General features: G+C 59.6%; 2 protein-coding genes across 2 annotated transcripts; both read left to right on the top strand.

Moving 5' to 3' along the window:
* Nucleotides 1-4,176: 4,176 nt before the first annotated feature.
* On the top strand, nucleotides 4,177-8,242 carry LOC309446776 (uncharacterized protein; the record flags this gene model as incomplete). The annotated part of the gene is made up of 7 exons (XM_082066824.1): nucleotides 4,177-4,234; nucleotides 5,246-5,399; nucleotides 5,774-5,834; nucleotides 6,277-6,403; nucleotides 7,249-7,378; nucleotides 7,837-7,939; nucleotides 8,045-8,242. The coding sequence occupies 7 exons, from the start codon at nucleotides 4,177-4,179 to the stop codon at nucleotides 8,240-8,242; spliced, it is 831 nt and encodes a 276-aa protein (XP_081922950.1).
* Nucleotides 8,243-9,221: 979 nt separating this feature from the next.
* On the top strand, nucleotides 9,222-10,533 carry LOC309447009 (uncharacterized protein). Its single transcript, XM_082067252.1, has 2 exons — nucleotides 9,222-9,332; nucleotides 9,621-10,533. The coding sequence occupies exons 1-2, from the start codon at nucleotides 9,238-9,240 to the stop codon at nucleotides 9,928-9,930; spliced, it is 405 nt and encodes a 134-aa protein (XP_081923378.1). The 5' UTR covers nucleotides 9,222-9,237; the 3' UTR covers nucleotides 9,931-10,533.
* The last annotated feature ends 623 nt before the right edge of the window (nucleotides 10,534-11,156 follow it).

Here is an 11,156-nt window from a genome sequence, read left to right as displayed (position 1 = left end):
ATGTCCCACCCACCCCTAGGTGGGGTTATCCAGGGCTGATGCTCCCGTGCTTTTCCACCTTATTCTGTGGCAGATAGGACATGCGGTTGCAGACAGCCTGAGGATGGAGATCACACACTGCTGCCTCCCAGCCAAGCATCCATCCAGCACCATGGATGTTCCCTGCCAACTGCACGGGACTTTCCAGGTCACCCTGTATGACCTGGCTGTCACACAAGGCCACAAATGCTGCTCGGCAGCATCAGTGCCGAGCCCAGGATGTGAGGCAGAGCACAGCTCTGAGCCATGTGCTGTACCTGGATTAGAGGCTGCAAGAGGTGGGGAAGCCACAGCATCCTGTGAGAAGTCATAGAATCATAGAACAGTTTGGGTTGAAGGGACCTTCCCAGCTCCCCCAGTGCCCCCCCTGCCATGAGCAGGGACATCTTCACCAGCTCAGGTTGCTCAGAGCCCCGTCCAGCCTGGCCTGGGATGTCTCCAGGGATGGTTCAGCCACCACCTCTCTGGCCAACCCGGGACAGGCTCTCACCACCCTCACTGGAAAAAATTTCAAAGCCACCTTTACCAACCGCTTCTGTCCCAGCCTGATGGGGCTTTTACTCCAGGCGTAGTGCTGGCTGGGACTGTATTTCCCAAGAGATCCAGTGTGCCTGCGTGGTTAACCCTGATGTTTAAGTCAATGTTTGCATTGAGGTTGCTCCCGGCTGCTCCCCATTGTAAGCTGGGGCTGTTCCCATGCATTCACCAAGGGCTCGGCACGTCCACCCGCACAAAGGAGCAGTCATTCAGCATTAGTGGCCGCACAATGCGGCCGTGTCTTCCGTCAGCCCAGCCAGGTCTTTGTTTCACCAGCAAAAGCCCCTCTGCTGAAAAGCTGGGGAGAGACAACACAGCTGTAATGAACTTGAGCAAAAGGGGGGTCTCTCACAGGGGTGGGGGGACCTGGGGCTGTCCCACGGTCCAGGCATGAGGCTGCTGGAGGTTATTTTTGTGTGGGGTGAGCAGGGGGACACAGTGGGGCATGGGCTATATATTTGTAAGGGATACGCCATGATGCAGGGAGACCCATGAGTGAGATACCTCAAAGAGTGGGTGCAGAGTGGGTGTGGGTGGGTACCCAGTTCCTGGGGGATCAGTGGTGAGCTGGGAATCATTGGGCTGGACAAGGGGTCCCACAACATGCAAGTACTCCTCAGCATCCCCCTGGGGAGATGCTGATGAAGGTGCAAGAAGGAGAAATAGCCCCTGGGACAATTTTTTTGAGAGGGGTGGGAATTTTCTTGCTAATCCATGTCTTGGAGGAGTGTCTTGCTGACTTCAGGAGGTATGGGAGGTATGGGACTGGGAGGGGTGTGGGTTAGGTGGGATTGGGAGGGATGAGACAGGGCAGGGGTGGGAGCGGGGGGAATGGAGGGAGCGCAGGAGGGAGCGCAAGGTGACGCTGTGGGAGTTGTACAGGGAAGTGCAGGTCTAGGACGGTTTCAGGGAGTAAGAGTCCATGAGCAACAGCTCTAGTGGTAAATGTGGCAGAGCAATGGCTCTGGGAGGGATGCCAGAGGGACAAGTGGCCCAGTCAGAGCCCATCAGTGCTCCCTGCCCAGCCCCTCCAGCAAGCCTTTGCAGATGCGGACACCCCATGGCTCTGCAGTGAGGCAGGGGCCCTGATGGCTCCGTGCTGGTGTGTCCCCCAGCCTCTGGCAGTGCTGGCACAGAGGCTGGACCAGACTTGGCTCGCCCAGCACACATCATGTCCTGGCAGCCGACCAGGATGATGCAACTGCCAGGAAAGCGAAGCCGCTGGGTGCCACTCTGCACGCTCCCTCTGCAAGCTAGCCGTGCTGGGGGGACCCTTCCCATGGGATGACGTGGGTCTGGGTGCAGCCAAGTAGAGCGAACGGCCACAGCTCCTGCCCCTGCATTGCCTGCAGCAGCCTGGGGCTGGTTTTTGGGAAGGGGGAGGTTGAGAGCTGACTGCTCGACCTACAGCCATGTGTCACTGATACCCAGCGCTCTCCTGGGTCACATCCATATGGCCTGGCAGGATTGCAACCCAGACAGCCCAGGCAAAGGCAGGTCAGCTGAAAGCTTCAAGATGAGGAGCTTCATTAGGGCAGCAGCTGCCACCAGCCAGCAGCCACATCCCACCACCTGCTGGGGGATGAGGGACCAGCCCAGGGCAAGCCCACTGTGTGGGGATCACACTGCCTGGCCAGAGAGATGGCTGGATCTGGGACCAGGGGAAGGGCTGAAACAACAGGTTATTTATAAAGGAAGGCAGCAAAACCTCTATTGTAGTAGACAACGCAGTCACTTCATATCTCCTCCCTTTAATCTGCACCCGAGTCCTCCTCTGAGCTGGCTGTATCCATCCATACAGAGACCTTTTTGGACAAATGTAGCTACTTTTTTTGACTAATCTGAGTGTTGCCTTCAGTTCCTGGGAAATATTTACACTTTCTTCAACAGACTTCGTCAGTGATTCCTAAAAAATACTTGTTTACAGCTCAGCTTGCCTGTTAAAAGCAGAGCCACCCTGAAATGCTGATTTTCTTGATTATTGTCTAGGGTCCCTAACAATAGATGTGGAGGGCCCAGGTGATGCGGGAACCTGCTGCAACAGTAGTCACAGCCCCGGTGCAGCCGGCGGGCACCTCACATTGCCCGAGCTTCTCCTGCCACTCCAGGTGTCGTTGCTAAAACTGTGAGTCTGTTCCCTGGAGCGCAAAACACACCAATCTTGCACTTAGAGACCCTATGTTGTTTTATTACAGAGTTGCACAAGTCTGGATGCCAGATCAAACTAGCGTACTCGAAAGGAATTTCCAGAGGATATTTATATTTTAAAAGGAACAAAGAACCCTTCTAATACACAGTTTCACCTGTACAATGCATATTCACAACACTGTCCTGGAGCATATGCTGTACCTATTTGCTGTCACACCTTGTTATTTCTGCCCAGGTTCGAAGTCTCTGGTGGTTTCTAGTAGTAATTTGGGGAATAAATCCATACACTCACATTCTCCATCTCTGGTATTGAGTCACCTCAGGACATAATTCTGCTGATCAGTCTTTGCCAAATTTCAACAAATGTCCAAGATACCCTCAAAGTAGCTATAGTAATGTTATCGAACTGTAGTTACATTTTGAGCTCATTATTGAGCCTCACATCCTTGCAGCCTCTTGCATATTATAAACTGAAGCACAGGAGGGTCCATCTGAACAGGAGGAGAAACTCGTTTGCTGGGAGGTGCCAGAGCCTGGCCCAGGCTGCCCAGAGCGGGTGTGGAGTCTCCTTCTCTGAGACATTCAGACCCCCTGGATGGAAGGGAGGGGAGGGGAGGGGAGGGGAGGGGAGGGGAGGGGAGGGGAAGGGAAGGGAAGGGAAGGGAAGGGAAGGGAAGGGAAGGGAAGGGAAGGGAAGGGAAGGGAAGGGAAGGGAAGGGAAGGGAAGGGAAGGGAAGGGAAGGGAAGGGAAGGGAAGGGAAGGGAAGGGAAGGGAAGGGAAGGGAAGGGAAGGGAAGGGAAGGGAAGGGAAGGGAAGGGAAGGGAAGGGAAGGGAAGGGAAGGGAAGGGAAGGGAAGGGAAGGGAAGGGCTGCTGCGGGCGGGGCCGGGGCTGCTGTGAGCCCGGGGACCGAGACGCTGCGGCCATGGCCACCAGGCTTGCAGGCGCTGGGGGCCGGGGGCACAAGGGCCCCGCTGTCGCGGCCACGGGACGCGGAGCGGCTGCGGTTTGTGCGGTCGGTGCGGTCGGTGCCGTTTGTGCGGTTGGTGCGGTCACTGTGGTTGGTGCCGCGGCGGCTGCTCCGTCCTGCAGCATCGCGGGAGGTGCTGTTCATCTCGGCGACTCGAGCGTTTGGAGCCTTCGCTTGACGCCTTGAGCTACTGGTTCTCAGGACATGGGGTAGGGGTGGACTTGGTAGTGTGAGGTTTGTGGTTGGACTCGATGATCTCGAGGGTCTTTTCCAACCAGAATACCCATGTGATTCTGTGATTCCAGGTGTGTTTAAGGCTGAGCTGGAGCCTGGTTTCGAGGGGCTTGGAGAGGTCCCAGCAGCAGGGAGCCAGCCGGGGGGCGGCAGAGGGACGCAGGTTGAACAGCAAGTCGGGAAGTCCTGTCCCTGCAGGTCGGAGTGTGGACGCGACCAAGGATCTTCGGTCCCCGCCTGGGGGCTGACATGGGAGGAGTCTGCGGAGAGACCGTCTTGAGCAAGGGAAAGCCCGGCTCTGGCGATGGTGAGTGTGACGGGCGCTCAGGCCGGCCTGGGAAATGCCCGGTGCTGCTCTGGCACTGGCTGGGAGGCAGGAGCCATCCCGAGGGCTGGGGGCTTCTGCCCAGCTGGCAGGCAGGGGGGCTGAGCTCCCTGGGGTCACTGAAGGGGTCACATCTCGCTGCTCCCCGGGCTTTCAGCTGCCATTTCCCAAGCAGCGCGGGCGGGATGAGGGCGTCGCTGGTGCTGCTGGGGTTCTCTGGAGAAACCTGCCTCTGCCTTGAGTGTCCTGACAAAGTCCAGCTCAGACTCGCTTGGGTTTCCAATGAGGGAATTTGTCTTTCTCCACAGGCTACGCAAGCCAAGAGAGGTTTAAGTGGTAAGTGCCCTGGCCTGGTCTCCTTTCACTGTGCGTGGGTGCTTTGGTCTGCTGGGAATGCCTGGGGCGGAGGAGGGGGACACTGGGATGAGGTGGCAGCCCTGGCTACCGCAATGGTCACCGTCCTTGTGTGGAAGGTGCAGCTCAGGGCATCGTGTCATTCCTGACCCAAAGATACTCACCTGCCTCTGCAATCAAAGGGATTTGCTTCTTGGGCTCCTATATTCTGTGGTTGTGCGTTTTCCCAAATCCGGGGGAGAATATATGTATTTATTTCAGTTCTTCCCCTCCCCTGCTCCCTAACTGCTGGTTTGGAGGCCTCTTGCTGCCCCTGACACTGAAGCAGTGCATTTGGGCTTGCCCAGGGGCTCTGAGCTACTGCAAGGTGAGAATTCCCAGGTGAGGTGCTCCTTGTGGCCAGCAGCTGCCTGAAGGGAAAGCAGCTGGCTTGCTTGAGAAAGAAATGCTGTTTCTCCCTCAGCAAAGCCAGTTTTGCATCCCCAAAACACAGGATCAAGTCCTGGCCCTGGCAGCTCTCTCTAGAAGACGTGGCAGGCATGACATTGCTGATGCTTGAGACTTATTGGCTTTGGGAGCTTTTCTGCACCAGCTCAATGAGCTCACCTGCCTCAGCACCTTTAATTTGTCTTGTTTCAGGCTCTATTGATGACATCCTTGAGGACCTGCGTGGATATGATGGTAAAATGAAGCTTCTTTGCAGCTGCAAGGGGAGCATCCTGGTCCTGGTCCTCCCTTCCTGGGAGCAGGAGCTGCTGGTGCAACAGCCCTTGATGCGCGAGGGGCTCCAGTTGTGAGGGGGGAGGCAGCGGGGAGCAGAGGGGAGAGCCGGGTTCCCAAAGCCAGAGGCCACTCAATAGGTTGGCCGTCGGTCTGGGGAAGTGAAGGGAAGTTTGTCCCTGATTAAAAGCCTCTGTGTTCCATGAGAAGCCGACCAATCCCCCCGTGGAGTGCCCAGGCCAGGGCTATGCCCGTGTCCATCATCCTGATCTCTCCCTGTGTGTTTCAGTTGAACCCCGTGTTACATCTGGCAGCAGTGGTGGGAGAGCCTGGAGCACCAGCGTGCGGGTCACCAAGGAGTGAGTGCCTTTCAGATCTCTGCGTGCTCCCCACGTCCTCCTGCCCTGCCCTGTCCTCAGCTTCTGCACCCGCTCCCTGCCCCAACAGGTTGCTCGCAGAGGAAGATTTCTTCAGCAAGGTCCCTGGAGAGGACAAGGCAGCTGCAGGGGTGAGCCCAAATGTGGGGAGAGAGCCTGGATGTCCTGAGGGCTGGGGCTGAGCTCTCTGGCATCACTGGCAGGGGGGAAAAGCCAGGAGAGGGGAGTGGGTGGCTGGTGGGAGGCGGGCTTCCAGGTACCGAGGATGGAGCAGAGCCCGGCAGCACCCGCTGCTGCAGCCCAGCCTTCCTGGGTGCGCTTCGGCCCCAGCGTCGCAGGAAGAGCCCTCAGCCAAAGCAATGGCCTTGGGTGTTCCTGACGCTTCTCCCAGAGGCAGCAGCAGGATCTCAGCGCAGGACTCAGGGCTCAGAGCGTTTCAAGTACCAAAATCCCCCCATCTCAGCCCCCGTGTGCTGCAGCTGTGGCCCCCAGCACCAGCCTCCCAAGGGAGAAGCAGTGCTGAGGCATCCGCAGCGCTCGCCCTGTGCCCGTCCTCATCCTCTTGCTTTCCAGGACAAGGATGACCGGGACTGGGATTTCCCGAGGACATCGAAACCCAGTTCTGGGCCACAGAAGATGCCCGTGAAACGCGGCACTGAGTGCAGCTCTGAGGCAACAGCAGAACAGAGCAGCAGGAAAGGTGAGCAGGTTGCTGGATGCCTCCTCCTTGTAGGAAAGGAATCGGCAGCCTGAGTGTGTGTGAGGTCCCAGCTGATGAAATGCAAAGCCACCCAGTCCCATCTCTGATTAAGCAGTGCGGTCATTCCTAGAGCAGCTTGATAACGGGGTTGGTTGTGCCACAGCTCAGGGAGTGCCCCAGGTTACAGAACTGGCCTTTCCTTTCCGGGAAGGGAGGCTCAGATCTTCCCTTGGGCCTCACCCGGCCTGTTGTGCACGGTGCCAAAGGAGAACAAGTTTTCGGGGTCAGGATTTGGGTGGCTGTAGCATCCCCAGTCCACGGCAAAGCCCAGCGGGGGCACGTCTGGGTGGGTCCCGGCTGCACTGGGCTGTGTTACAGGCACTCGCCCCTCTTGTTCCTGCAGCGGGGACGCTCATGGGTCTGATAGTCCCCTCAAATGGCCTTTCCCCCCGATAAATCCACTCTGGACAGCAGTAGCAGCCGGTGGGTTGTGGCAAGGGCCAGGGTGTGTTGGTAGAGCAGGGGCTTTGGGTGAAGAGGGGCAGGAACGATCTGATTGGAAACTTGCAAAGCTCAAGAAGCTCCTGGTGTTGCCAGAGCTGGAAACCCCAGTGCCAGTGACCCCCAGGCATGTCCCAGCAGTGGATGCAGGGGCACAGGGCAGGCAGTGGCGCGTTGCCGCTTTGTCACTTGCTGTGGGGTTCGGTCAGGGAAAAGACATTGAAAAAGGGCTTTGTAAATGGTCCAGGGAGAGAAGAGCAGGCAGGGCTGCTTTGATCTCTTGTTGTTTAAAAACCAAACCCCACCGTGCTCAAACCTCCTCCCATGTGCCTTCCCATGCCCAGAGCTGCCCCAACGCCAGACGCCCCTGCGCTCCGTGGCCCCGGTCCAGAGGAGGAAGACGTCGACGTTTGAAGATGGTGATGACAACGACCTGTTGGATGCGCTGGGACGTGGCAAAGGCCCAAAACAAGAGTAAGGGCAGTGAGGAGGCAGGGGCAGTAACGCAGGGGTTGAGCTGGTGCCACCGTGCTGGGGGGGATGCTGGAGCTTCTGCCCATGGGTCCCAGCAAGGGGCAAGAGCAGCTGGTTTGGCAGAGAAGAGCCAGAGCAGCCTGGCCAGGCTGTGTGAGGAGGGACAGAAGCAGCCAGGTGAGCCCAGCCAGGGATGTTGGGCCGGTCTGCAGAGGTGACAGCATTGGCTTGGGCTAGCAAGCTTGATTTCTCGTGGCCTTGCAGGGGAAATGCTGTTTCTGTTGGGGTGAGCAGGGCGGTCAGGGGCTCTGGGTCAGCGCGGGAGAAGGCGGCTCATGCACAAGTGTTGTGCTCTGCCCTCGAGGCAGCCTGGGAGGAGGAGGAGGAGGAGGGGAGGGCTGGTGTCTTTGCAGCAGCTGCTCCTCTGGGCGCTGACTCAAGGCTCCTTGTCTGAACAGAGGAGGAAGAGCGCGGGGACCAGAAGGAGCTTGTCTTCGGAGAGTACAAGCCCTCGATGGGCTCCAGGCCCGCGGTGCAGCCGGCGATGGGGCAGTTGGTGAGGTACGGTGCTGTGCGTGTGTCTGGAGCGTCGCTGTCCCTGCGGCGGAGCTGGCAGGTCCCCGGGTCCCCTCGCAGGCAGGTCTGCAACTGCGGGTCTTTCAGCAGGTTTTCTGCCAACATCAGCAGCAGCAGCGAACAGAATGCAGAGCCCCGCTCCACACCTCGTCCTCCCCGCAGACAGAACCCTGTGCGGAGGAGAAGGGCCGGAGACGACTGGCTGGGCTGGGAGGAAGAGGATTTCATGGACCCGTCCCCAGCCAAGGGCAGCAGCCAGCTCGGGGCTGCAGAGCAGGCAGCAGCTAAACCCGACCCGACGGACTGGCTGATCGATGCCTTGGCTCGCAGGAGAGCCAAAGAACAGGCCAAGGCACAGGAGATAAAGGCCGAGACCATGGAGACCCAGGAGAAGAAAGCCAAGCCCTCAGAGACTGAGGAGAAGAAGGCCGAGCCCTTGGAGACCGAAGAGAAAGAGAACGAACCCTCGGAGGCCCAAGACACAACGGCCGAGCCCTCAGAGACCGCGGGCGAAGGGCCGGGTCCCCGCTCTCCCGGCAGGTACAGGCCCGGTCAATGGCCGCAGCGCTCCCGTCTGCTCCACGTGTGGCTGCTGCAGCAGCAGCTCTCAGCAGCGCTTGCCTCAGATTGACCCAATTCGTGTTAAGCACTTTCTCATATCCAGTTGGGGTAATGCCGCGGGTCTTTGTCCGCTGATCCAGCCCGCAGTCCCGTTCCCCTCGGCAGGTTCAGACTTGTGCCGTCCCAATGGGGCTCAGAAGGGAATTGCAGCCCCAGTGCCTGGAGCGGTGGGCAGGGGCTGTGAGCTGGGGGTGCCCGGGGAAGGGGGCGGATGCAGCCAGGGGAGCACCAGGGACGGAGCTGTTGGGGTCTCTGCTCCCTCGGCAGCCAAAAGGCTGAATCCTGCCTTTCACCTGCGAGGCAGGAACTGGCGTTGGGGAGGGATCTTGTCTTTCATGGCCTCCTCGGCTTGACCACATCGGGTGCTTTCTGCTTGCAGGCAGCTGGCCGCCTCCCCAGCAGCATCGGACTGTTGGGCAGAGCTGCTGAGCGCCCAGGCCCGTGTGGCAGAGCTGGAGAGCCCCAGCGCCTGCTGGATGGGGCCCATGGGTGACCCAGGGGGAGGAGAAGGGGCCAGGTCTGCTCCAAACGGCATCTGGGTGACGGGAGAGAGGAGGAACCTCCCTGTGCAGAGATGCCAACAACAGCCACCGAGTGCTGCTGTGGGGGTTCTGTCCCCGGGGCAGCACAAGAACCTTCTCCCCGGTGCCCGGCAGGTCCGGATGCTGGAGGAGGAGCGGGCGCAGCAGAAAGTGTTATTGGAGAGTGCCCGGCGGCAGCACCAGGAGCACCTGGATGTCCAGGAGAGCAGCCACAGGTACCGGGCTCTGGCCTGTGCTCCCCTCCTCCAGCAGGTCAGTGCCCACAGCCCCGTCCATCTCCCCTGGGGGGACAGTGCTGGGGCGCATCCCAAATCCAGCCCTGGGTGGGTGACAAGAGGAGGGGCCTGTCCCTTTCCCAGCACGTCCCAACCAGGGCACCGCATTGGGCAGCAGCAGAGGGTTCAGGGCTCAGAATGCAGAGAGCGAAGCGGCCCCTGCCTCAGTTTCCCCACGCACACAGCAACACCGATCTGCTGCTAAATCCCCGTGTGCTCTCCGGGCAGGACCTCAGTGAACATAATGAAGGAGAACTACGGGCAGCAGGTGGAGATGCTGCGGCGGCAGAACGAGCAGCTGGTGGCTCAGCTGTGGCAGGAGCGGCAGGACACGGCGCAGGATCAGGCAGAGCGGCTGGCGCAGCACCGGCTGGACCTGGAGCAGCTGCGGGAGCAGCACCGGCTGGACCTGGAGCAGCTGCTGGCGCAGCAGCGGCTGGAGCTGGAGCAGCTGCGGGAGCAGCACCGGCTGGAGCTGGAGCAGCTGCGGGAGCAGCACCGGCTGGAGCTGGAGCAGCTGCAGGAGCTGCAGAGGTGACAGCGGCACGAGTGGCAAGTGGTGCCGGTGCCCCCGGTGCGGGTGAAGGAACCAGGGAACGGTTTGGGGAGACGGTGAAAGGAAAATGAAGAGTCCAGAAGCACTGGCTTGAGGGCAGCTCAGTGGCTTTTGGAGTGGGGATTTGCTTTGCAGGTGGAGACAGGCAGATTTGGCTGGAGACGTCATTCCGAGGGAATGCATTGCATTTTGAACGATGCTGAACCCCATGTTTTCTCTCCCCCGGATCCCTTTTATTCAGAACAATGAGTTGCTGATGTCCTCATAGTTTGGGTCAATGAGAAGTATGTTGTTGGTAGAGAAGCCCATAACCCCCAGATGTGGTCCATCCCAGATGGGGATGGCAGTCCGTGGGATGGCCCGTGACAGACCAGCCTGCCAGCTCAGCTCCTGGGACCTGGTTCTCAGCCCCACGGCCGAGCCTCTTCCACGGTGCCCGTCACGGGGAGCGCCAGTTTGTAACAGCCCATGGGGGGCTCCTTCCCTGTGTCCTGCAGGGACTCTGTCGAGGAACTGCGCAAGAAACACGAGGAGCAGCTCCAGGACGTCAAGTGGCTGAAAGAGCGAGAGATGGATGTGCTGACCAGCACCGTTTCACACACCAGGTACCGACAGCCGGTGTCGTGTCCCCACGTTGATCCCCGGCCGCGGTGTTCCCTGTCCTCCGGGGAACCAGGCCCGGAGCACAGGAGGAACAGGGGCCATCCTCTCTCCCACCCGCTGCAGGCACAGCCGCCTCTGTTGTGAGTCTGGGGAGAGGAAACCCCCATGCTGGGTGAGGCAAAACCTCCCCGTGCCATGGGGACGTGTCCAGAGCCAGTTCTGCTCCCCCTGGGGCTGTCCAGAGGGGACACGTGGCACAGACAGTGCGGCAGAGCTGCATTTTTCAGGGCTGCCAGGGTGGCAAAGGACCACTCAGGCTGGGTATTTCCAGTGCTGAGGAACTGCCGTGCGGTGAGCGTGTTTGAGGGTGTGCAGCACGGTGAGGGGCTCCATCCGTTCTGGGCAAGGAGTGTGTGTGTGTGTCCGGTCCCAGCTCTGCCAGCCCTGCTCCCCACAGGCGGGTGGGTGAGGGCTGTGCTGGAGCACCGGGGACTGTTGCTCTGCACCCAAAGCGGCCACATGAGGAGCTCAAGAGGGGCTCTGCCTCCCCTCGGGAAGACGGGAGATGGTGTCCAGGACGGGGCAGGTGATGCATCGGTTTCCCC

The sequence above is a fragment of the Streptopelia decaocto genome (assembly GCF_964273445.1).
Source record: "Streptopelia decaocto genome assembly, chromosome: 16".
Taxonomy (NCBI): Eukaryota; Metazoa; Chordata; class Aves; order Columbiformes; family Columbidae; genus Streptopelia; species Streptopelia decaocto.
This window is presented reverse-complemented; position numbering and strand designations above follow the sequence as displayed.